The 23,606-nt window shown below is 43.3% G+C and overlaps 2 protein-coding genes and 1 long non-coding RNA gene across 4 annotated transcripts; 1 reads left to right on the top strand and 2 right to left on the bottom strand.

The window, feature by feature from the left end:
- Positions 1-40: 40 nt before the first annotated feature.
- On the bottom strand, positions 41-17,185 carry scap (SREBF chaperone). Of its 2 annotated transcripts, XM_088409325.1 has the most exons (23): positions 16,994-17,185; positions 13,034-13,234; positions 12,769-12,889; positions 11,988-12,166; positions 11,663-11,883; positions 10,708-10,813; positions 10,425-10,597; positions 8,814-8,940; positions 8,228-8,340; positions 7,365-7,459; positions 7,194-7,292; positions 6,913-7,122; positions 5,521-5,903; positions 5,305-5,454; positions 4,999-5,191; positions 4,815-4,930; positions 3,476-3,941; positions 3,327-3,415; positions 3,181-3,263; positions 2,827-2,993; positions 2,673-2,753; positions 2,393-2,599; positions 41-2,325 (listed from the first exon to the last, which is right to left on the bottom strand). In XM_088409325.1, exons 2-23 carry the CDS (start codon positions 13,153-13,155, stop codon positions 2,080-2,082), a joined length of 3,747 nt encoding a protein of 1,248 aa, XP_088265451.1. In that variant the 5' UTR covers positions 13,156-13,234; positions 16,994-17,185; the 3' UTR covers positions 41-2,079. The 2 variants fall into 2 exon arrangements, with proteins under 2 accessions (XP_088265451.1, XP_088265452.1); XM_088409326.1 differs by lacking the exon at positions 16,994-17,185 and having other exon boundaries at positions 12,009-12,166; positions 13,034-13,231.
- Positions 15,768-18,519, top strand: LOC148426309 (uncharacterized). Its single transcript, XR_015864949.1, has 3 exons — positions 15,768-15,901; positions 17,136-17,262; positions 18,029-18,519. It is a non-coding gene; the product is annotated as an uncharacterized LOC148426309 (long non-coding RNA).
- Positions 17,648-21,225, bottom strand: elp6 (elongator acetyltransferase complex subunit 6). The gene is made up of 7 exons (XM_088409327.1): positions 20,928-21,225; positions 20,507-20,585; positions 20,312-20,382; positions 19,885-20,009; positions 19,570-19,780; positions 19,364-19,507; positions 17,648-18,192 (listed from the first exon to the last, which is right to left on the bottom strand). The coding sequence occupies exons 1-7, from the start codon at positions 20,979-20,981 to the stop codon at positions 18,073-18,075; spliced, it is 804 nt and encodes a 267-aa protein (XP_088265453.1). The 5' UTR covers positions 20,982-21,225; the 3' UTR covers positions 17,648-18,072.
- Positions 21,226-23,606: the final 2,381 nt, after the last annotated feature.

The raw sequence follows: 23,606 nt of genomic DNA, 5'->3' as shown, positions 1-23,606 counted from the left end.
CTCAAGTCACACTTGTGTAATAAAATGAGAAACCACACTGTCATATCAAAGAGTCTATATTGGAAAATTTAGTACAAAGTTTGTTACAAAAACAATAAGTTAGATCACTACTTTAGCCCACAAAGCCAGCCAATGAGGGGCAGGGGGCGGGGTTTCCTACCACTATAAGAATAGAATTTGTTGGCTTCTCCTGAGGTGGACACCCTGAAGCCCTCGTCCCCTCATTTTTGACATTGTTACAAGGAGGAGAAATAAAAACGTTGACAATGCGCTTACACAAAAAGTGCCTAAAAAAAAAAGCCTTAAGTCAGCATGTGACACAACCATAAATAAGTCTACGCTTGTTTTGTTTGGTCCAAAAAGTCACACAAGTTCAGCAGCAAAATGTTAACACAGGGGTGGGCTTTTTTTTTTTTTTTAAAAGGAAACATACAGGCTAGCTCACTCAAGATTCTAATTTTAAAATGTATACAAATTGCAAATGTATATACAATAATTTGGTAAGAATATGACTAAGTTGTATTAGTATTGATGTAAAATTGTACCGACATTCTTAGTATGGCAATACAAAAAAATTCAATGAGGAAAAGGACATAAAAAATGAAACAAAATGCAACAAGGGACTCTTGCTAATGTCCTTTTCAAATAGTTGGGCACGCCCCCTGGCGACGGCCAACGGGCTTTGCGTTTTGTTTTGAAATAAAATCGTAGGTCTAGTTATGGCGAAATATTACATGGGGGGTGGCATTCCTCCGGAGGCTGCCATGTCTGTTATAGCTACAGACAACGGTAAATGCAACAGCAACTGCTAAAGTGTCAAATCTTCCACAGTGTCCAGAGATGGACTTTTTTTTTCAGATTCGGAATAAGCCTTAACCGGTTTAAACCCTGTAAAAAGTTAAGTTTATTTAAATGGAGTAAATGTTAAAAAGGATACAATTTCCATAGAGAACAACAATCTAGTAACCGCAGCGAGCTAAGAGGTGTAAAATGTTCTCTTTCCTTGGGAGTGGGGTTACAAAAATTAAAATTGCAAAGCACTAGTGGGCCAGATGAAAGAAGGCCATTGGTTGCCCACCCCTGTGCTAAAGGGATGAAGAAGCAGAGCGGCGGTGAGAGTCATGTGACCTCTTCAAGTTTTGACCGCGCGTAAACATGACGTGTGCGCTGCAGCTTCCAGTTCAGCAACATTCTGCCCCCGCTACAATAAAGGTCCGTAACCCGGGAGACACTCTCACATTTGCACACCTCGCAACACATCCAGTTGCGGTTTGCCGAGATTTAGATCCCACCGACGCGACTCGGTTGTGAGATAATTAAACCGTGCCTGCGTCTTACCTGTCGCGTGAGCAACTCGCGTCCAAGCGCAAAAGGTCATTTCATATTAGCATGAACTCATTCAATACAAAAGATGTGTTTTCATTTTAAGCATTCAAGTACTAAAGTAATCAACTAATTGATTTAATTTAATTGTACTACAGTCCCAAAAGTAATTGATTACTTTAGTACTTTATATAGTGCCAGCCATTCTTACACACTTCTTTAGGCCAAAAAAAGTACCTGGGAATGCCTGACCTTAAAAAAAAAAAAAAAACATAAAAAATATGTCTTTGGGATGGAATGAGTTAATGTGGCATTGTTCAAGTGTGAAATATCAAACTTTGTATGTTGATGAGAAAAAAAGATCACTTTTTCCAAATGTTTGTTTAGGGGTGTGGCCAATGCGCATGTTAAGTGCAGTGCGAAAAGTCCTTTCCGCTTCTCATGCAACTTAAGTTGTGTGAGGTGCGCAATTCTGTTATAGCTTACACGACGCCCCCCCCCTCAAAAATAAAAAAGTTCACGTTGTCTCCCAGGTTCCATAATAAAGAGCTCAAGTACCTCTAATAAATAATCAATGTATACATACCAAACAGCGCCCCCCGGAGGTGTACATAGTTGGCAGCAGGTCACGAGTCCGCACCCGAGGCAGCAGGGTGTTTCTTTTGAAGAACCGTTTTTTCGTTCAAACGATGAAGGTCTGTTTTCCAAAGTCGAGCAGCATACAAGGGCTTCTAACGAAAAATCGGCTGTCGGACCTCAGTCCAGTTTCTCCAGAACCGACGGCACGAAGACCAGGCTGAGCTCGCTGCCAAAGTCGCATACGATGGCGGCGTTGTTGAGGACCAGCAGCTGCCTCACGCCCTGACCGTCGCTACTTGGACCCAAGTAGACCGTCTGGATCAGGTCGCCGTAGTTCAAGTCCCAGAAGGAGACGCAGCCCAGACCGCCGGTCACCAGAAGAGAGTCCGAGATCAGACCCAGGCTGGAGCCGCAGCCGGCCTCCTGGGAAGGGAAACCCGCAGGGGGCGTCGGAAACAGAGGAGGCGGAGCGACCGACGCGCGAGCACACCTGCTGGATGGAGTATAATTTGATGCCGGTGCTGCGGTCCCACACGCAGATGAGGTCGTCCAAACCCGAGCTGATGACGCAGAGCGGCGTGCACACCAGGGAGGTGACGTCGCCGCGGTGACCGTAAACGTGGCTGACGCGGTTCCCCGTCAAGACGTCCCACAGGCAGATGGCGCCGTCCTGACCGCCGCTCGCCAGGACCATGGTCTGAGGAGGCGACAAAGACCGATGAGCGCGCGCCGCCACCGGATGGGAACGCTCGACGGAAACGGGAAGCGACCTCGTCGATGTAAACGGCGGTGATGCCGGCCGAGTGGCCCTGCAGCGTAAAGAGGCAGCACGAATCCTCCAGGCGATACACCTGAGCGCACACATTCGAGCGCCTTGAGGCGTCTTCTCCTGAGCCCGCCCCCGCCCCCCTCGCCGTTTCGTACCCGCACGGTGTGGTCGTGGCTGCCGGTGACCACCCTGCCGGCGGCGGCCCTCAGCGCCGTGATGGGCTTCTGGTGGGCGCACTGCACCGAGCGCGTCAGCTGGCAGCTGATGCTGTCCTCGCCGCTGTAGCAAGGCGACGTGGGGACGCCGCCCCGGCCCGGAGCGCCTGAAGCGACATGGTGGAAAATGGCGCAATTTCATCAAGTACAAGTACTTTTGATAGTTCGTTTTTAGATTCCAACATTTACACTTAGCCCAAGCTTTGTTATTGAAAGTGCTTATTAAAATAGTGGGGCGCGGATGACCCCAGGGAAAAGGCTGCGTTGTCATGACACGTTGAATTGAAATCTGACCTCGGTACTGAAGCAGAGCGAGAGGTCTGTTGACGTCCACGCTGAAGAAGTCCAGAGAGCCGTTCAGACGCGCCGCCACGATCCTGACGAAAACCATCGGGCGTGTTAGCCCGTGACCTTTGAGATATTAAAAGGGCGGGGCACACCTGCTGTTGAGGAAGGCCAAGGCGGTGATGCCGGACGCGCCGGCGCCCTCGCTGCTGCAGCGCAGGCGCCCGTCGGTGGTGTCCCACAGCTACAAACGTCACTCCGTTACGCCACACGCGCGTAACAAGCGCAAGATAATAAGACGCACCTCCAGCTTTCCGTTGCTCCGCCCAGCAGCTATAAGATTCCCTCTGAGCTCCAGCGCCCACACCGAGCCGCCGGACAAGTCCGGGGGCGCCGCGTCCCAGACGTCCCCGAAGCTGGGGCGGCCGCGGGGCGGCGCGGCGGAGGGCGGCGAAGACGAGGAGGGGGGGAAGAAGTTGGACGGCGAGGGCGGCTTGTGCGCCATGTAGGCGTCCGCCACCAGGTCGCCGTAGTCGAAAGCGTCGCTTTCGGGGCGCGGGGGGCGGGGGCGGGCGGGCGCCGAGCCGAAGTTGGTCTCGATGAGAGGCGTCAGGTCCGGCTGGTCTTTGAAGAGGGGCGCCCGGCCGGGCGCCGAGCGCTTCCTGACCTGGTGGCCCTCGTCCTCGGACGGGCTGTCGCCGCTCAGCGAGGTCTCGGGACATTCCGAGTTGAAGTTTTCCCAGCAGTCCCTGCTGCTGCTCCGCCTCAGCCTGCAGGAGATACGAGCCGCACGCACCTGAGCCGCCTTCTTACCGGAAAGGATTTTTACAATTCAAACAGAATAGAATGGGTTCATTGTCATTGCAGCTAGCGTACAAACAAATTGGAGAATATCACATAAATAATTGAATGAAATGATAGAACTAAAAAGCAAATAAAAAAGGTTGTCGGTTCTGCAATTTTCAAAGTTTATTTGTGCACGTTTTTTGTTTTAGTATAAATTTGACCTTATTGATTTAAGATACATTTAACTTTGTTTTGTTTTATTTAAATTCACTTTTTAATTGGTTTTCGAGCAGGTTTGTCAATTATGCATTTTTCAAAAAGTGCTTTGTTTTTTGGAGGGTTTTAGTATTGTTTTTGTTAATTCCTTTTAGTTAGTTTTGCTTTCAGTTTGACTTGGTTTTTAAATTGTTCTTTTTAACTGGTTTCAAAGGGAGAATTGTTTGTTTTTATTCTTATTAAAACGCCATGTTTCAGTTTACTTTTATTAGTTTTATATCTTTGATTATGGTAAGATTTCATTGTCTTGACTTTTAAAAAAATTTGTTTAGCTTCAGCAAATTAGTTTATTTAAATTGATTTTGTTTTCACAGCAGTTTTGGTAGTTTTTTTTATTCTATTTTATTTTAGCTTTCTTTACTTTAAGCATTAATTTCAGCTCTTTCAATGACGTTGTTTTTAATTCAGTTTGTTTTAATTTAGAAAGTGAATTTAGTTAGTAGTTTTAGGTTGTTTTCAGAGCATGCTTTTACTTTTCAAACAAAGATGCCCAGTTGAACTGAATCTTTGACGTCTATAGTCGTCAACGGCAGTGAATGAGGTGAATGTGCGACACTCTGTTGAGAAGAGGACGGTCTTACCCGTGCTTTGGGATGACAGTCAGGCAATCTCCCGTCTGGGCGTCCCAAACTCGAATCTGCCCGGCCAAGCAACAGCTGGCCAGCAGCATCCCGTCACTGGCCAGACACTCGATGTCCTACAAGACATGGAAGCTAAAAGATCTAATCCTCCAAGTGGCAGAGGATTTTTTTTTTCCTTTCCCACCATGCTGTGGCCTCGCAACAGGAGCGGCGAGATCTCGCTGACGGGCGGCCAGTATCCGTAGCCGTCACAAGGGCGGTCCCCTCGCCGCCGGCGCCCGCCGTTCTGGCCGTAGTTTCGCGGGCACAGAAGTCGGTAGAGACAGAGGAGTAGCAAAACCAGCAGGACGCCGGCCGCCAGGCCCAGCGCCGCCACCCTGCACGGAAGGACGCAAACGTCAGGAATGTTGGAGGCGTGCCACAAACAACCAAGCTAATGTGTGAGATTTCTCAGGGGCGCGACAGTTTTGGAGCGGCGAAGAGTACTGACTTGTAGAGCGTCAGGTCGGTCTGAAGGTCGGCCGCCACCTTGGGGATCGGCAGCAGAGGCTGCTGGGTGTCCTGAGGGTGGCGCCCCTCAATGGCTTCCTGGGGGGTTAGGTGAATGGCAACCGGGATGACGGGCAAGATGCTGATGTACCTGAAACGTTTCCGCAAGTCAAGGCAAGCTCCATCTGCGTTGGATCGGAGTCCGATGGGCGCTCACCTCTTGGCTAAAGTGATGTTGTAGTAGCTGAAGAGTGAAGGCCAGTGTCTGAACGAGAGTCGCCTCCATCCCTCCTCGTCTTCAGGGCCCCACGTGATCTGGGGTGCGGCCGGCGGGGACTGGGGGAGGGGTTCCGCCTTGAAGCCCGGGGAACCCTGCAGTTGGTTGTCGGGTAAGGGCGTGGGGTCCGGCGCCAGACGGTCAGTCAGGGTGCTGGTCGGGTCGCCTCCGCGGAAGACGGGCGCCACCTCCAGGTGGGGATTCAGACCCGCGCCCCCGTCGTCTCCCAGCGGACTTTGGTCCGACACTTGCGCGGCCAGGTAGGTGCGCACGCCAGCCGGGTCGGTATAGACCAGGATGCCGATCCAGATCACCGTGCTGACCTGCAAACGAGGCAGCGGGAACGTTACATTGGGGCCCATTTTCCTCACACCGCAATTTGTCCCCATTGGATTCTTGTTTAAAACCCAACTTACTTTGTAACCCTCACCCTAGGTTAAAATCCTACTTTTAAACAACTACCCCAGTTTCAATCATTTCATTTTATATCCAAACCGTAGTTTACAACCACATTTTGAAACTCCATCACTCACCAAAACTTACTTTGAAACCCTACTATGAAACACTTAATATAAAACATTGATTATAGTTTGAAACGCTAATTTAAAACCCGACACCAGTTTACAACTTTCAACTTTGAATACCTAAATCCAGTTCAAATCCCTACTTTGAAACAATAGCTCTAGAATGAAACCACTTTGAAACTGCAAATCTTGTTTAAAAAACTATTTTGAAACCCTAAACACGGTTTGAAACCTAACCATAGTTTAAAACCCTAATTTAAAACCTTAAGCCCAGTTTAAAACTGTAGAAAAAGCTACTTTGAAATCTGAGCCATAATTTAAAACTGTATTTTGAAACCCAACTTTTAAACTATAACTCTAGAATTCAACTTTACTTTGTGTTGTTTAAATCCCTGATTTGAAACATTTACGCTAGTTTTAAACTTGAATCCATTTTGAAACCCTAATACTAGTTCAAAACGCTATTTTGAAATCCGACCCATAATTTGAAACCGTAGTTTGAAACGCTATACCTAATACAAAACAACTGCGAAACTATGACTCTAGAATTAAACTCTACTTTAACCTCTACTTTGCTCTCCTAACCCTTGATACCCTAACCCTCGTTTAAACCCCTTTTTTGCAAACAGAACCCTAGTTTAAAACTCTAATTTGAAACCCAGCTCTATTTTAAACCCCCATTTGAAATCCTAACCTTAGGTTAAAATTTTCAAACTCAATCCTAATTTGAAGCTCCACTTTGAAACCTTAACCCTAATTTGAAACCCGACCCTATATTAAAGATGAACAATTAGTTTGCTCTTCTTACCATAATGATTCGCTGCGCCAGGCGGGTGCGTGCCAAGAAGTAGACCAATCGCAGCCTCTTGGGGGGGCGCAGGTTCCTGGATGAGGTCTGCAGGGTGATGGTGTGAGGGAGGGGCCGCGGGGGAGGGGGCGCCGACCGCGGTCGCAGGGGGGAGGGCTTGTTTCCCGGCAGGCTGTCCTCGGTCCGCATGTGCCCGTGCAGGTCCACCAGCTGCAGAGACATTTCCACTGATGATCGATTTGTATGATCCGACGTCGTCTTACTTGCGTGCACGTGCGCACCTCCATGCGGCGGATGTCTATGGACAGCACCGTGGTGAAGAAGAACATCTGAAGGAAGAAGTCAGACACCAGGCCAACCACGGCGAACAGACAGAACTCCTACCAACAACATCAGTCAATACAAAAAAAAAAAAAATCAGAATATTTGGCGCGTTACGAAAGGCTGCAAACCTGGATGGCTGGCACCAGTGTGAAGTAGCCAATGAGGATGATGCACAGCTCGGTGGCCATGTTCTTCATGATGGACCAGCTCTCGTTACTTAGGCCTAAAGAGATCAGTTACAAAGTCGAAGCTACGTAAATGGAATTCACCTTTCAATTTTTGACTTGATTCGATTGATGCATTAGAGTTCAATATTTATATTTGAGGAAAAACAGCAGGGAAATTGACAGACACATGATGTCCATTTATACTTTGGAAAAGGAGTTTCTTCTTTTTGTTGGTGAATTTTGACCCTGTGGTATGTGCTTCCAAGCCTCACCAAATAAAATTGAGTTCTGACTGGCGTTTCAAGTAGAAGCTCCCATTTTCCCTGCCATTGTCTGTACGAAAAATATTTATCACTATTTCCATGGAAAGCAGGGCTGCAAATAACAATTCGTTAAATAATCGATGAATGTGTTGATCGATAAATGAATCAGATTGAAAACACTTTCTTTTTTTCCTCAGACATCAGAAAATTAAGTGAGATTTTTTTTCTAAATTATTTATTGTGTTTTCCAAAGTAAACGCATTCTGAGAGGCCTCCAGAAATCTGAGAGTATTTCCAGACAAGAGACTGAAGAATGCTAGCGGAATTTTCTAAACATTGAATTGATAATTACTACGAATAACTGTTGATGAATTTGATCATTTCTTATTGATTAATCATTGCCACCTCGTGAAAAATGAAGCTGGGAAAAAAAAATGATACTGTATCTGGAGAAACAACGCTTGTAGTAATACCATTGTAATCTCCTTTTCTTTTTCTAGAAGCAAAACGAAAATGGAATCAATTAAAATTTTTGAGGCAATATTGCCCAGCCCTCCATACCCTGAGCAATGCGCAGCTTGACCTCCAGATCAACGGGCGTGGACACCACCGATTGTGTGAGGACCAAGACGTTCTCCACACCAATCACCACCACCAGGTATGGAAAGATCTCCCTGTCGGGATTAAAAAAACAAACAAACAAAAAAAGACAAAACAGGACCTTATTCCAAACATAAAGTGATTATGATTCATTAACTAGTTTAATCCATAAATATAATAAAGCAGCATGGCTCAGGTCACGTGATTTGTTATGTCGCGATGTCTCTGATTTAGCGGCAAAGTATCTTGTGAAGATAAGAAAGTGGACAAATGGGTCAATAAATAGACACACCCTATCGCTAGTTGTGTATTTAGTGGCGCGTGTGTGCATTTGAGCCAATGGCAGACAAAGAATGGAGGCTTTGGTTGAATAGTTGGATGACGCTCGTCACGCCACGGCATCTGCTTTCCAAGCATTCTGGCGTGATTGGACGGATTTGCAGTGTCAATATCTGGACAGCAATTACCTCACTGCTAGTAAACATTGACACAAATCACTGGAAGTGGGCCACTGATAAGCCTTTGTGTGCGCGTGTGTGCGGCGTACCCTCCGTTGAGAGTGGGAGTGAGGCCAAAGAGCGTGCACAGGCCGACTGACATGAGCAGCGAGCTCAGCACGGTCACCACAGCTGCCAGAGCCAGACCCCACTTGGACTTGACCATGTCGATCTTTCCTACGAGGTGGGTGAGAGGGGAGACCACCAAGTCAAGATGATTTCTTTTCATTGTTCACACACACAACACAGGCTCCATTAAAGGAATGCAGAGGCGCTTCAACCTTTTCTATTGAAGACCACATAAAGAAAAAATGGTATATTATTGTCATCGTTTTGATAAATTGTTACATAACAGCTTGGAGTTAAAGGTGATAAGCTGAGGTGTTATGGGTTTATCAGGATTTTGTAACTTTTGCATGTTTAAAAAAGCTCTACAGTATATAAACCAATTTATTATCATTATTGTTTTTGTTTACGAGCCTTGCCAAATGATAAGTTTTAGTTTATGCCGTGAGCCGCCGGAAAATGAATGGAGGGCCACAAAACTGCCCCACGGCCCTCAGTTTGGACACTCCTGAACCAATGTAAATATGAAATTGGGCTGATAGTGGCATCAACACCACTGTTCCACTTTAAGGGGACATTTTTGGTTTTGCAATTTCAAACCGCAGTATCTTGAAACATTGTGAAAAGTGAAGGTAAACAAGACTTTTTAAAAGGATAAAAAGCAAATATTTGTGGTTTGAAATTGTTTGTCCACTCGTTAAAGTCCACTTAAAAAGGTAGTTTTTAAATGGGTACCAGTCAAGTTTTAACAGGCTTTCTGATGTATCAGCAAATCTAGTTTATGCATTTTATTGTGTGAAATTGGTGTTCTCTTTTCAATTTAAGAGCAAATTAATTGGAACATGAAGCAACTTATTGATAATTGTTTTATCTTGACTGCTTTGCAACACATTGCAGGCTTTTATTTTGTTGTTTTTGGCTGATAGAGATATTTCACAGGGGATAGAGATCAGTGAAAAAAGTAAGTGAAAAAGAAAATTTGACCACTTCTGAAAAGGCCTGAGCGAAATATTGTCAAATTAGGCCAACTGGTGAAAAAACTAAATTAAATGAGGGCTAATTTAGCCACGCCCCACACTGACATGCTCCAGCCATGATTTGGGTGCTAGCCTGAGCAAAAATAAGCCATTTTAGATTTTTTGCGAATTGATTTTCTTCCCCCCAAACATAGTCATATTGAGGTTGGGGATTTAAAAAAAAAAAAAGAAAGAAAAGCAAAACATACCCTCAAAAACAAAGACTGTATTATAAAAAACAAATCTCAAGCTAGTGTGATGTCATTCTTTATCATTTTGTGGATTTTGGAACTTTTTCGAAATGGTGCAAAAATGATATAAAATGGCTCCTTTGCGACAAGGGAATTTTCTTCATGTTCTGCCTCAAACAACATCGAAGTTAATCACCCCCAACTCATGTATTTTGGCAACTGAGCCAACGTTTGTCCTGGCAGCTTGTGGCGGGTCAGCCAAGTGCAAAAGATTACCCTCAGCGGAACAACCTTGGCACACAAAAAGAGACTCAGAAGCTTCCATGATGAAGCAGAGTGCAGCAAAACAAAACCAAAAAAAAAACGAGAGTAGCGAGAAGATACTGACGTGTGGAGAAGTAGATGTAGGCGAAGAGGATGATGTAGGTAGTGACCAGCGGGATGAGCTCGGCCACACCGATCTCCTCCTTGAAGTGCACGTGGACCATGCGCTCATTTTTCAGGCTGCAGTTGGTGGAGGGGTGGAGCTGCTTCAGGCGGGCGCGAAGGCTGCCCAGGAACCTAAACGCAAAGCACTTGCATTTTGGACACGGTTTTTACAGAATGCGCAGAAATGACCGAAGAAATAAAGCAAACTAAGCAGATGATTGATGCAGTGTCACAAAGGTCACCTTGCATCGTAGCTGGACAGCACCACACTGATTGTGTATGTCACCACCCTCTTCCTGTTGTAATGGCTGACACCTGTCAGCTTGCCTGGAACGCCAAACAGAAGGTCTGGAACACAAATGAACACAAACATGATCACAAACACACAAAAGCAAAGAATAAAGACAACAAATGCACATGAACACAAAGTCATTGAAACCACAATGCGAAAAATATGCAAGTAAACATATACACGTATGCAAACGCACAAAACAAACACAGTACTCACAAACACAACTTAAAAATTCACAACACACACAGAAGCATGTCGAGTCATGAAACACACAAAAAACAGGCACAACACAAACAAAATCCTAACATTAAAACATTACACGGAAATCACAAACCCACACACAAACAGCAACACACACAAAAACAAAGACTAAACACTTAAAGGGATAGTGTGTAAGATTTCAACCGTTTTTCATGACTGACAGCAGGAGTTGATGCAGATGCTGCATGACCATTGATATAACAAACATGGCCGCCTCCAGAGAAGCGCCACCCCCCCATAAAATATAATTTAACGATAACTCAACCTATGATTATATTCAAAACATAATGGTGGTCATTATGAACACATTCATTTGCAAGTTTTGGAAATTTACAATCATTGAATGTAGTCTTTGGTCATGAAAAACGGTCTACATCTTACACACAGTCCCTTTAAAAAAAATCACACAGAAAACAAACACAAAACAGATATGCAAACACAAAAAAATATTCGCTCAGCACAGTACTCAAAACACATTACAAAAAAAGCCGACACAAAACTAAAATTACTAAAACAAAGCAGCAAAAACCTTATACAAACAAAAACCACACACAAAAACACACAATACCAACACACATACAGAGTACAACATATCAACACCCAAAAAAACATACACAATCAGCACATTTGTTTGCGACGTGCACCTCTGAGCGTGGCCGAGGTGTGCAGGCCTTTGGGCTCGTGTTTCTGGATGGTCTTCAAGGGGTTGGGGTCTGCGTCAAAGAGCTCGCGTTGGTTCTGCCAGTAGTTGGCGGGCGAGACCAGCAGGCAGCCGTGCTCCGGCAGCACCGACTGCATCCGCCGCAGACCCGGAAGCAAGTCCGTCACCTGCAGGCAGAGCGACTCCAGACTGCGGACGCCCGAGCTGCTGACCAAAACAACACACATTACAGTACAGTACAGGAGGAGTGGAATGGAGAACCGCTCCCAAGTTTAAAGTCTTGGGTCTTTTTTGAGTCAAGTAACCACCGTGAAAGCTTGGTGGCCGACCTGTCTGAGTGCACGTGGTTGCGGATCTCATCCAGCAGGCTGAAGACTCGCCCCAGCGGCGAACGAAACACATCCACCGGCACCAGGCTGTTGTCCCATGGAGACACCGCCGCTTTCACCAACACTTGCTGGATGTACGCCACTGGAGGTCCCTGGTACTGCGACGACATTATCATGTCTGTGAGCGTTACTTTTCTATTTGTCAGGGCTAAATGTTCCTTGTTTCTTTGCCAGGCATTCCCGGGCCAGTGAGAGACAGACATAGTCTCTTTAGCGTCCCCAGAGCCCCCTTCCGGTGGGACCTGCCTCCTAATCAAATGCCTGAGCCACCTCAGCTGGCTCTTCTTAACGTGGAAGAGTTTCTCACCCTATCTCTAAAGGAGCGCGCCAACATCAGCACTCAACCGGTGACGAATTAAAAACAAATATTGTTAGTGAATTTTCTGCAGCCTATAAGAATGAACACTATTAAATTGTGTGTCTACATGTGTTTCTGCACCACTTGTGTTCAAAAATCCTTTTGATATGAATCAGTCTGTTTCATGAGGGACTAAACAGCAATCGATTATTGAAATAATCAGTTGCATTCCTACAGGAATGACTATTAGTATTATAGTGTCTCTCGGCATGTGTTGCTGCACCATTTTTGTTCAACTATTCCTTCTTGAAGGGTAAGCTCACCACCAGTTTTAAGCCCGTGGACAATGTGTTTGCATTAACATTGGGCTAGTAGACGATTTTAGATCTAAAATGTAGATACCCAGTCAGGTTGTTCTCCGAGGTCTCCTTGAGGCTCATGGGAAGGAACGCTATAGTCTCGCATGCTTGTGCTGAACTCCACAGGACCCGTGCCAGGGAGGGGGAGCCTCAGTAACGGATAGCTGCCAGAGAAAAGAAGGAGGCACACATTCTCAATGAGTTAACTCTTTCTAACGACATTTTTCACTGTTTCCCCATGGAGCCATGCCGCAGATTGTAAGTTCGACCAAAAATTTTCAGTGTGTGTATGTGCAGCGCGTACACACCAGCAGGTGAGGATGCTGACTGAGGTGAAGAGGATGATGGGCACCGGGTACGTGGCGCACAACAGTCCATGGCGGTAGAAGGCCGCTGAGATCTTCTCCCTCAGCTGCTCGCGCAGCATCATCGTGGCGGCTGGCGTCAACTCCCGGCCATTAGGGAGCGCGAGGCGGCTGCTGAGCAGATGCCGCGGGACATTCAGGTTCCTGCAGAGCAAAAAATAATATTAATCATTTCTGTAGATAGACATAAGAAGTCACAAAGACTAAAATCTAGGAGCTTAAAAAATCATTAGTCTCGTTATTTGTCTTACATAGACACACAATACACATACATACACAGTAAAATACAAACACAGCAGACATTTTAAAAACAAAAAATGGGCAAGAAATCAATGAATAAAAAAACTATTGTCTATGTCTAGTATCCACCTAACCATCTTTTCTGCTCCACTGTGCATGTTGTGTTGTCGTGATGGGTGTGCATCCTATTTATGAAGGGAAAATGTGAGGCGCAACATTTGGTTAATTGCCAGTGATTAGCATGCGACTGTGATTACCAAACTGGCTAAACTAACCACAGATTGACAAGGGAAAATTACTGAGCAATGTTACAACAAGTGGAACATACTGAAGCAGCATACTTGCCAATATACATGGATAATACAACACACCTATTCAAAAAGAAACTATCAGCTAACACATCACATGCTAACCTCCTGCTAAAGCAAGGTAAAAAAAACAGACATGCTAACAGACGAGCTAACATAACACAATTTAAGGCAAGTGAAAACAGATTTCTCATTTACAACCTGAAGGCAATTTTACGTTTCACGGTCTTCCGCGAGGTCACTTCAACAATGAAGAAAATAATAACATAGCATGTCTTATGTAAGATTGCGTGTACACCATTCTTGCCATGGCATCAACAGAAACCGTGGAGGGAATTCCCTTCAGGAGTATTTAGCAGGCATGTTGCCATTAATAGATGACACAATAATTACAATATGGCTGCCACAATGGCCTCCTTTGAGGTGTTTTTACTTGGTGTGCACGTGGAGCTCGGCGTGCTCGTGTCCACATTCCTGATTAGACAAAAGACCGTGAGAATTAACTCGAGTTTAAAGCACTGCAGGGTTTGGTTTTTGTTTGTTTTTGAGGAGCATGCTAAAAACCTGGTTCCCAACCCTAAAACTATTACTAAAATATATGTCTGTTATTTTTGTGGCTGTTGTTGCAAAGATGAAAAAAAAACTCTAAAACAATGTCAAGTTTGCGTTTGATGACCCCCTTCTTGGCAAGTGAGCAGCCATTGTTTTGAAATTCTTTGGACTTGTGGACACAGCCGCGCAAGGCAGCAACAAAAATAAATTACCAACAACAATGTCGCAGGAACGCCAACATCAAGCATGAAACACAGGACCAACAAAAATGTACGTGTTCCATTACGTTGTTAAAAAAGAAAAAATCCATCCAGTCAACATTGAAATTAACAACATCATCGTCTTACCTCTTGTCAAAAACGTTCCCTAAAACGGCAGCCCTGAAGGTATGCTCAGGTTTGAACAGCATGACAAAATGGCCAATTCATGTAGTCATCAAAGTAAACCAGGGGTGTTTGCATGTGAGCGTGATCCGCTCATCAGATGAGCTGCTGCAAGCGAGACCGTACTTGACGCTGACTTCCTTCCATATATTAATCATTAAGCACTCCGACAACATGTGACATATTGTACACACTGTGGCTCATCTTTAACACACACACACACACACACTTGCTTATATACGCACTGTCAGAACAAACTCACTCTAACGGAATTCCTCTCCTACACACATTCACTGACACACACATTTGCATCACTCTCTTACAAAAAAAAACCTAAAACTCCCACAGAGGCTCTACTATCTTAAATTCATTTGTTTCATGCCATGTTCATGCCAAAACACACACATATATTCAAACTTTCACATTACACTCACATTCACACATACATTTGCTGACACACACTCTCTCACCTACACTTATTGGCTCACATTTGCTCTTTCACACTACTCTCTCTCACATGTACACTTATTGACACATTCATTCATTCGCACACACACTATCTCGCACAAAAACACTCTCACGCTTACCCATCAGTCAGTTTTACACCACTCTCACATGTACACAAAGAGGCAAATATTCACGCTTTCACACCACTGTCAGTCTCTCTCTCAACACACACATACATTCACTCTCTCATACTCAGAGGCTCTCTCAGTCACATTCACTCTACATTCACTCTTTCACAACACTATTTTTCCACATTCACACACTTTTTCACACAGTTGTCACTCTCACACAGACTGTCACACACTCACTATCATACAAACTCTCTCTCACAGCCACATTCACTGACAATCAATCTCTCTTTGGCACCACTCACATGAACAAATATACACACATTCAGTGAGGGATACATTCCTACAATTCACACACAATCACACCACTCTCACACCCAAATTATATCACACTACACTTTCACTTACATACAATCATGCCTTCTCTCACTACACACATGCATTGATGCGAATAATAACTCTTTAACACCACTGACAAATTCCCGCTCACACACGCATTCAACGACGTGCATTCACTTTCACAGCACTACCTCTCACATGCACATGTGCAAATGTGAGCTCTTTAATACCACTGTCACATGCATCCTCACAGTCATTCAAACACGAATCCTCTATCACAGTCACGTTTACTGACGTGAATTCACTCTTTCACAACTTAACATACACACATTCAATCTTTCGCACCATTCTCGCACACAACCAAATCATTCTGTCTAACTTACACATTAGGGGGAGAGGGATGCTGATAGAGAGGTGTGGATAGATGGATATACCGTGTTTTTCTCTCGTTTTGAGGCTGAAGACGGTTTGCAATTTTCCTCCATTTGTCAGTAAATGCGCATCAATCAATTTTATGGCAGCATAAGCGTGTAACGCAAAACTAAACCAGGTTATTACTGTGGCGTACATTGTGTTTTCCCCTCACATCTTGTTGTTTGTTTTTCGCTGGATTACAAGACTTGACAGGTGGATGTAAAGCACAATTATAAGAATTCAATGATTTGCTCACATGCAGAAGATTGCCACCGCGTTACTCGTGCTAATGCTAACGTTGCAGCGTAATTTTGTCTACTTTGCAACCTGTTCCATGGATTAACTCTGGAAATACTCTCATGAAAACGTGGCACCACGCAATCCCCCATGCTAAGAATGTGACAATTGTTAGAAAAGAATGTAAAAATGTATCAGACTGCGCCCCAGGTGAGAAAGTTTTCTTCCTGACGCGGTTAGCATTAGCCTGTTAGCTCCCCATGGCACACTACGAAAACATCCCTTGAAGTCACATTAAGTTGCGTTACTTGACAAAGACAATTCGCGACTATTTAAGGGATGGATAAATCGTCGGTCTACCTGCTAGCTCATTTAGCATTGGTACGCTAGGAGGATGTTAGCATCCTTAGCATCAACTCACATGGACGAATGACATAACTCATTGAGTACAGCTATACTGTATACACCTTTCTGAAAACGATTGTAAATAGTTATGTCTAAATATGATGCGTATAAATAACATCTAATTTTTTTAAAAAGTTGTCACATTACAACGCTTCTTAAATGCATTAAATTACATCGTGTGTATATTTCCTTTACCTGTTTGCATATTTAATACAAAAGCAAATAAATACTTCATTGGGAATAATTAAATTGAAAAGATACAAATGTAGCCTCATTGAAACATTAGTTGCACTAATCATAATTTAATAAAAGTGAATTCGAAAGAGATGTTTTGGCAATGCCATATACCGCAAGGAGAGTTTTTTTTTTCTTTCTTATTTAATTGCAACCAGTGAAAACAACAACACACTCGTAGCCAAGCAGCAAGCAGCTCAAAGCTTCAACACTTGCCTGGACAAGCGTCACGGTGTTCCCGCAGCAGCCTCCACGGTGCTCCTCCTCCACCTGGAAGCCTGCTATAGTGTCAACCGATCAGGGAAAGAGGCTAAATATTGCCTGGCATGTTTTTCCTCTTTTTTTCGTGTTCCACAAGTTTGACCTGAACAACCTGAGAGTCCACTAGAGCTTGATGCATGCAGGCTTGTCAGAGATCCGCGCACTTCTTCGCTGTATTAACAATAGGATCTCCAATGCCTACAGTGACCTCAACAGGCCAAAAGGTGTCACTACAACTTTGTAAATTTGTTTTTGCTTAAATAACCAAAGAATTACTGCCTACAAAATACAGTTCCGTTGTACTTAACTATTCAGTACACTTTTCTGTAAATAACAATATCACGCAAAGCTTCTTATATTTCAGTTATGCATTTATTTATTCACTAGTGAAACATGATATGCTCATTTGACGCAGAGTGAAATACTGTACATCATTCCGTGACTTTTTAAAAGTAATTTTGATGGTTGCGGCTTCGTGAAAATGCCTTAACTCAGCATACCCAAAAATAAGATTATTCATAAAATTTTGATCTAAATTAGCAGAGGTGGCAACATTACTTGGTGTACCTAGGAAGCAGCATACGTGCCTGTAGAAAAACAAACCATCTATAGCAGTACAGTATTTATTTAATTACTTGCATAAAAATAAAAGAAGTGCAGCCTGAAAAATATTTAAGATAAAACAACACATACCTTCTTTTATCTGTGATTATCATTATGATTTTTTCATCATCCAGATGTGCAACACCTAAAAATACTCCTGAGATTTTCCTTTGAACTTACCACACTTATTGTTTACAAATGTGTATGAAAATAGCAAAATGCTTTTCATAAACTTGATGATAGAATGAACATTTGGGAAGACGCTGTGGCCCCTAAGGTTGGCAGCACAAATCAGTTAGCAATCTGATTTTGTACTGTTTGGCATATGGAACAGCATCCAGATGTCACAGTAGATTTGATCAATTGTCCCGTCTGTGTTTTTATAAGTCGCTTTCCCGGTTCCTCGTGAGGAATGCATTGACGTGCCGTGACTAGAGAACAGCGCTGGATGTCCCCGGAGCGAAGAAGGAGGCTCCTCTGTCGTGGACTTTGTACTGAAAAGTCCTTTTTTTGTGTTGCGCGCCAGTGTGTCTCCTGTCCCACACCTCCACCTGAAAATTCACACAAACTTCTGGAGTGAGGGATCGTGTACTGTTTTTGCTGCTTTTCACATTCATTTCTGTATTTATTTAAAAATGTTGTCACTCTCAAATGGAGATGGAGGCGCTTCAAGGGATATGTGAGATTTTAACCACGTTTCTGCATGTATAACTAACTCCAATTTAATGCCATGACAGGAATAGTTTGTTTTTCTTTTCAAATGAAGAGCAAATTAATTGGACCATGAAGCAACTTGTTGTAAAACTGTGTTACAGTGACTCCTTTGCAAAACGTTTTACGCCTTTATTTTGTTAAGTTATATTTGGATGGAGATAGTCATTAATGATGCAATTTTGTGGCAAATAAGCCAGAAATAAAACAGATAACATGACAGTTTGCACTGTTTTTAAAGGATATGGTTAGTAGGTTGCACTTTTAAAGCTGAATACATATGTCTGAGTATATTCTTCTGGAGTTGCCGAACAAAGTACTCAAAGTATAGTTTCCACTAAAAACACTCCCCTCGAAGCTCCATCAGAACCATGTTTGCGCCTCCATTTTCTACATTGACGTTTTTGCAGTGTTGCTATGGCAGCAAGGGAGTAAGACTCTTAAGTTTGGTATTCTTTGCTTAAAAAAAAATGACAAAAATGAAGTAATGGTCAATTACTGCAAACTGGCAAAGACATAACATAAATGTACTTTAGGGAAACAAAACACATACACAAAAAACATCTTGACAGCACCATAGCTTGATAGTGACAGCCCTAAATACATCTACATGTACGCATCAGGTTTTCATGTTATATACTGACTGATGCCAAGAAACTGGAAAAGTGAGTTGTTGAGACCATCGGTCGAACTCCAGTCCTCGAGGGCCGGTATCCTGCATGTTTTTGAACCATCTCTCTCAAACACAACTGATTTAAGCGATTAGCATCCTTTTCATTTTCAATGGACTAATCATTTGAATCAGGTGTCTTGGGGAAGGAAAACCGGAAAACACGCAGGATACCGACTCTCGAGGACTGGAATTTGACACACATGATTTAGACAAAAGAAGTACTATCCCATAATTTTGCGGCATCTAAAGGAGTAAGCATACTTTCTTTTTTTTGGCGGGGTAAATGGACTACTTTGATAAGCTGTGATATGTTGATACATCGCAGTACAACAGCTCACCTGTCCATGAATGTCCTTGCAATATCCCGTCGGGAGACTTTGCACATGCAGCTTGAGGCTACACTGGTGAGTCAAACCCTTCAGAAGCCTCTCGGAACCACCGTCGTCTTCTCCATCGCAGCGCAGCAGCATCACCACATTTCCCTGCCGCCAAAGTGGAGTCAAGATGGCACCCGGAAACTTCACCTTGAAGGGATTCACCTCACCTTCAGGTGTGAGCAGATAGCGGCGCGACAGTAATGGCTGAAGTCCAGCACAGCGTCCGCGCTGACCCCGAGGCTCAGCGGCATGCTCAAGTCGTCCACTAGCAGCACGGGGGGCCCGCACCCATCTCCTGCTCCCTCCCCCGCGTCCCTTGAGAGGCTGACACTGGAGGAAACAAACTGGAAGAGACTTTGCAGGCCTGCTGCAGGATTCCTGAGCAAAGAAATGGGAGAAATTAAAAGTTTCATATTTTCTATTAACAAAGCAGGGTGAAAAATGATTTAAATCATAGCCAAAAAAATATTAGGTGGCTCCACCTCAGAAAATCCATGGCCCCATTTCCTTTTCTTGCGTCATGAGGATTGAGGATGGACAAAGATTCGTTGAGTCCTTCAAGGAAGACCAGCTGACCTTTCTCCTTCGCCTGAGACAAGCTCACACCCTCAACACATACAACACAACTAATTAGGGATGGCCCAATCACATTTTTTTTGCACTTAAATCTGATTCACATGATTTTGAGGATGTGCTTTCAGTGAGTCCCAATTCCTGTCCTTTTTTTTTTTTTTTAACTACTCCAACATTGGACTATTTACATGTCAAATGAGGCAGTGGTTGAAACCAAGAATTCCAAAATATTGAAATCTTTTGTTTTTTTTTTTTTTTTATTGTGTGCAAAACAAAAAGGTGCCAATTAATTCCATTGTATGCTAAGTCAAGAAGTTTACGTGACGCGTGAAGTACCAGTCTTTGGCTAACTGCACTGTAGTGACTCAACGACTGCGCCAGGCCCACGAAACACACTTGGCAGCCAGCTGAAATAAAACACAACATGACATCTGAGTGAATTATCAATGTTGCGAGGCTTATTATTCTCATGTTTGCTTCTATGCTGTCGTGTCATATTCTCATGTACTGTACTGGACATGTCATGTTAACCTCTGAGGTAGAATCCGAGGAAGTGGTGAATGAGAAAAGAGGCATCACTCTGCTTGTCAGACAGCAGCACAAATTCTCCCTGACAACAACAACAAAAGAAACATGTTACAGCATTTATTTAAACTTACTTAACAGACAGGGCAGAAAAAAGGAAAAAAAATGGATTCACAATTTTTGCAAGTTGGAGCTTGGTCAATTCTGGAACAAGCGACCTATATAAAAAGCAGTTTTGCACATAATGCCAGAATTTAAAGTGAATTCCTTGTATCCTAATCGATTATGAAAACAGCATTGCTTGGCATGACATGGAATACTTAATTTTTGCAACAGTTGGAATTATTTGAAACGTCAAAGTTTAAGAGTCGAGAGTTAGTTTATGATTTGCACATATATGAATTTTGTCGCCACTTTAGCCTCTTACCGTGCTGAAGCGCTCAGGGCTTTCATTCAAGATATTGTTGAGCTCTGCAAACATCGTTAGGCAAGCTAACTAGCCAGAACTAGCTACGCGTCATAACCACAATAAACCTGCTCAACTCTTGACTTAAATCTCACACGAGCGCGGTTTTAAATACTAAAACACGCACAGGATTCAACTGGGCATGATTATTTAATAGAAAGCGTCAACATTATAATACATTTTGTATACAAAAGCGCCACGATGCTAACTGCTGAGCTAACCTACGGTAGCAAAGTGCGTCCAAAGATGGATTACACTAAGGATGATGTCTCACTCGTGTTATAGCAATCGTCTGATTTGTTCACGTATTACAAAAACTACATTTTTATGGTTTATGCTTTCAGATAAATATTTAAAACTTTACAAATAATAGACATACTCCAAAACACAACGGATAAAATACGTCTTTATCCAAAGTGATGATGAGTGTCGAATCGGTAGTTGAAGAGGATCTTTGCATCGTTTATAAACCGATCGCAGCAGTAGTACAATTTACGTCAATTGTTATTATTTGGCGTACAGCATTTTAATTTTTGTATTTATATATTAGTAATACGACATACATGATAGAGAACACATTACACATACAGAGTGAAATTGCATTCATGTGCAATGTAGTGTAGAGCCAGTAGGATGCAGTGTTGGACCCTCGCGTGCCTCAAGCGCGTCAATTTTTTTAATTTATGAAATATGTATTATAAATACTAATTGAGTTTCTGGTAGAGCTTCTCATTCAATGGCATTTCCAAACAGGTAGTTAATGAGGAATGAAACTTGCATGGTCATCTTCGAGCAATTGTAGAAAAAAATATACATTTGTGTCCAGTCTTCCACTGATCCATTTTCTCGAGCGCTAAAATTTGGCCAAATTTGATGTTGGCCACCTGCAAAATGATTTGCTATTGTAAAGATTAAACGCCTTTACATTTACATTTTCTAAGCAGAGAAAAAAAAATACTTTTAACACACTCAACACCATGGGACAGATTTCTGCTTCAGCTTGAGGCATCGTTGGTGTGTGTGCTGAATTTCACCACAAAGGATGGAAATCCTGTTTGTGTGTGTTAATTTAAATTTGTGTGTGCGGCATATTAAGATGTTCTGTTCTTTTGTGCTCTGCTGGGATTTAGAAAGCTCATGATTGGCTGACAATGTGGTGGAATGATGTTATTAGCATTCAGGAGGAAGCGCTGTGATTGGCTGGCTACCACACACACACACACACACATGCACTATGCAGGGATGCATGGATGCACGAGTGATGCATGTCTACTAGCTATGCATAAGGAGTCTGAATATACTCAGGATACACACTCACACACACACACATGAGTGCTGACTCAGATTTTATGCTAGCTTTCTGGAATATTTACCTCATCCTGTCAGCGTAACATCCTTGCAGTTTTCACTGCAACATTGTTATTGTTTTTTATTGTTATTGTTATTTCATTGTCTCATCAGCTTTATGCGGCGGGGCAAAGCATACTAACTTTACAATTAAAAAACAAAAAATCACGTATTTTTTGCCATTAACGACACTCTTATCAACAGTTCTGCCCGGAACGTTGTGGTACAAAGTAGTACTACACTAAAAAAAAAGACTCAAATATGGACTTGCCTGTCCATCCATCCATACACTGTAAAAATCTATTCAACCCCTGAGAGATACTTTGTCCAATCTTTCGATCAAAAGCATTTCACATAAAAGGGAAAGCATTGAAAAAAGACGAGGGAACAAAAATTCCACCCGGATGGTGACAGCATGTCGAAGTTCAACGTGGCAAGATCTCTTAGTTATCACACTAACAGGAGTGTGCCATCATGGCTAAAATACAACGATAATGAAATGGAAGAAAATGACCCAAAAATGGTCAAAATACTGCACACCAGTTAAATAAATAAATACATAGCTTAAATAGTATAATAATATATATATTGTGTGTGTGTGTCACAGCCAAACACTCCCCCACTCTGCCAGTCGGCTCTGTTGGTCATGTGATGCCCACTTGTTGCCATGGCAACGACTACTTTGCTTTACTTGTTTCAACTCACAGCCCTTTCTGTGTGTATGTGCACGCATGCGTGTTTGTGTGTATGTGTGTGTGATTAACTGTTGTGTTTGTTTCCTTCACGCTACAAAAGTCTTTTCTTTGCCTTCAGACTAAAATGTTCCTTACACCCTCTATCCAGACCCCCCCCTTTTCTTCTTTATTTATTTGAGTGGACACAAGGGCACCTCGCCCGCCATTCACCCCCCCCCCAAAAAAAAAAAAAAAAAATCTCCCTCCCACCCCCACTTAGCAGCACCCTGGGAAGCAGTGGCGACAATAGCGTGTTTTAACCCTTCTATTTTTCCGACGTCTACAAGAGAGCATGCACAAAGAACGCCGGCCTTGGCTGCGCGCGAATGTGTACATGCCAGTCGACTAAGTGTGGTGTGATGTAGGTTGACTACAAATGTGTGTGTGAGTGTGTCATTGTATGCTTTGAAAGGACCGTGTGAAGCTGCCAGATGCTTTTGTCCACATATGAATGTAAGTGTGCATGTGAGAACTTTTATATTACTTCAAGCATCTCTATATGCTGTGTGTGTTCATATGCAAATATGCTGGGAAATAAGATCAGCAAATAACAACACAG

The sequence above is a fragment of the Hippichthys cyanospilos genome, chromosome 3, assembly GCF_059441005.1.
Source record: "Hippichthys cyanospilos isolate Australia breed blue-spotted pipefish chromosome 3, RoL_Hcya_1.0, whole genome shotgun sequence".
Lineage (NCBI taxonomy): Eukaryota > Metazoa > Chordata > Actinopteri > Syngnathiformes > Syngnathidae > Hippichthys > Hippichthys cyanospilos.
This window is presented reverse-complemented; position numbering and strand designations above follow the sequence as displayed.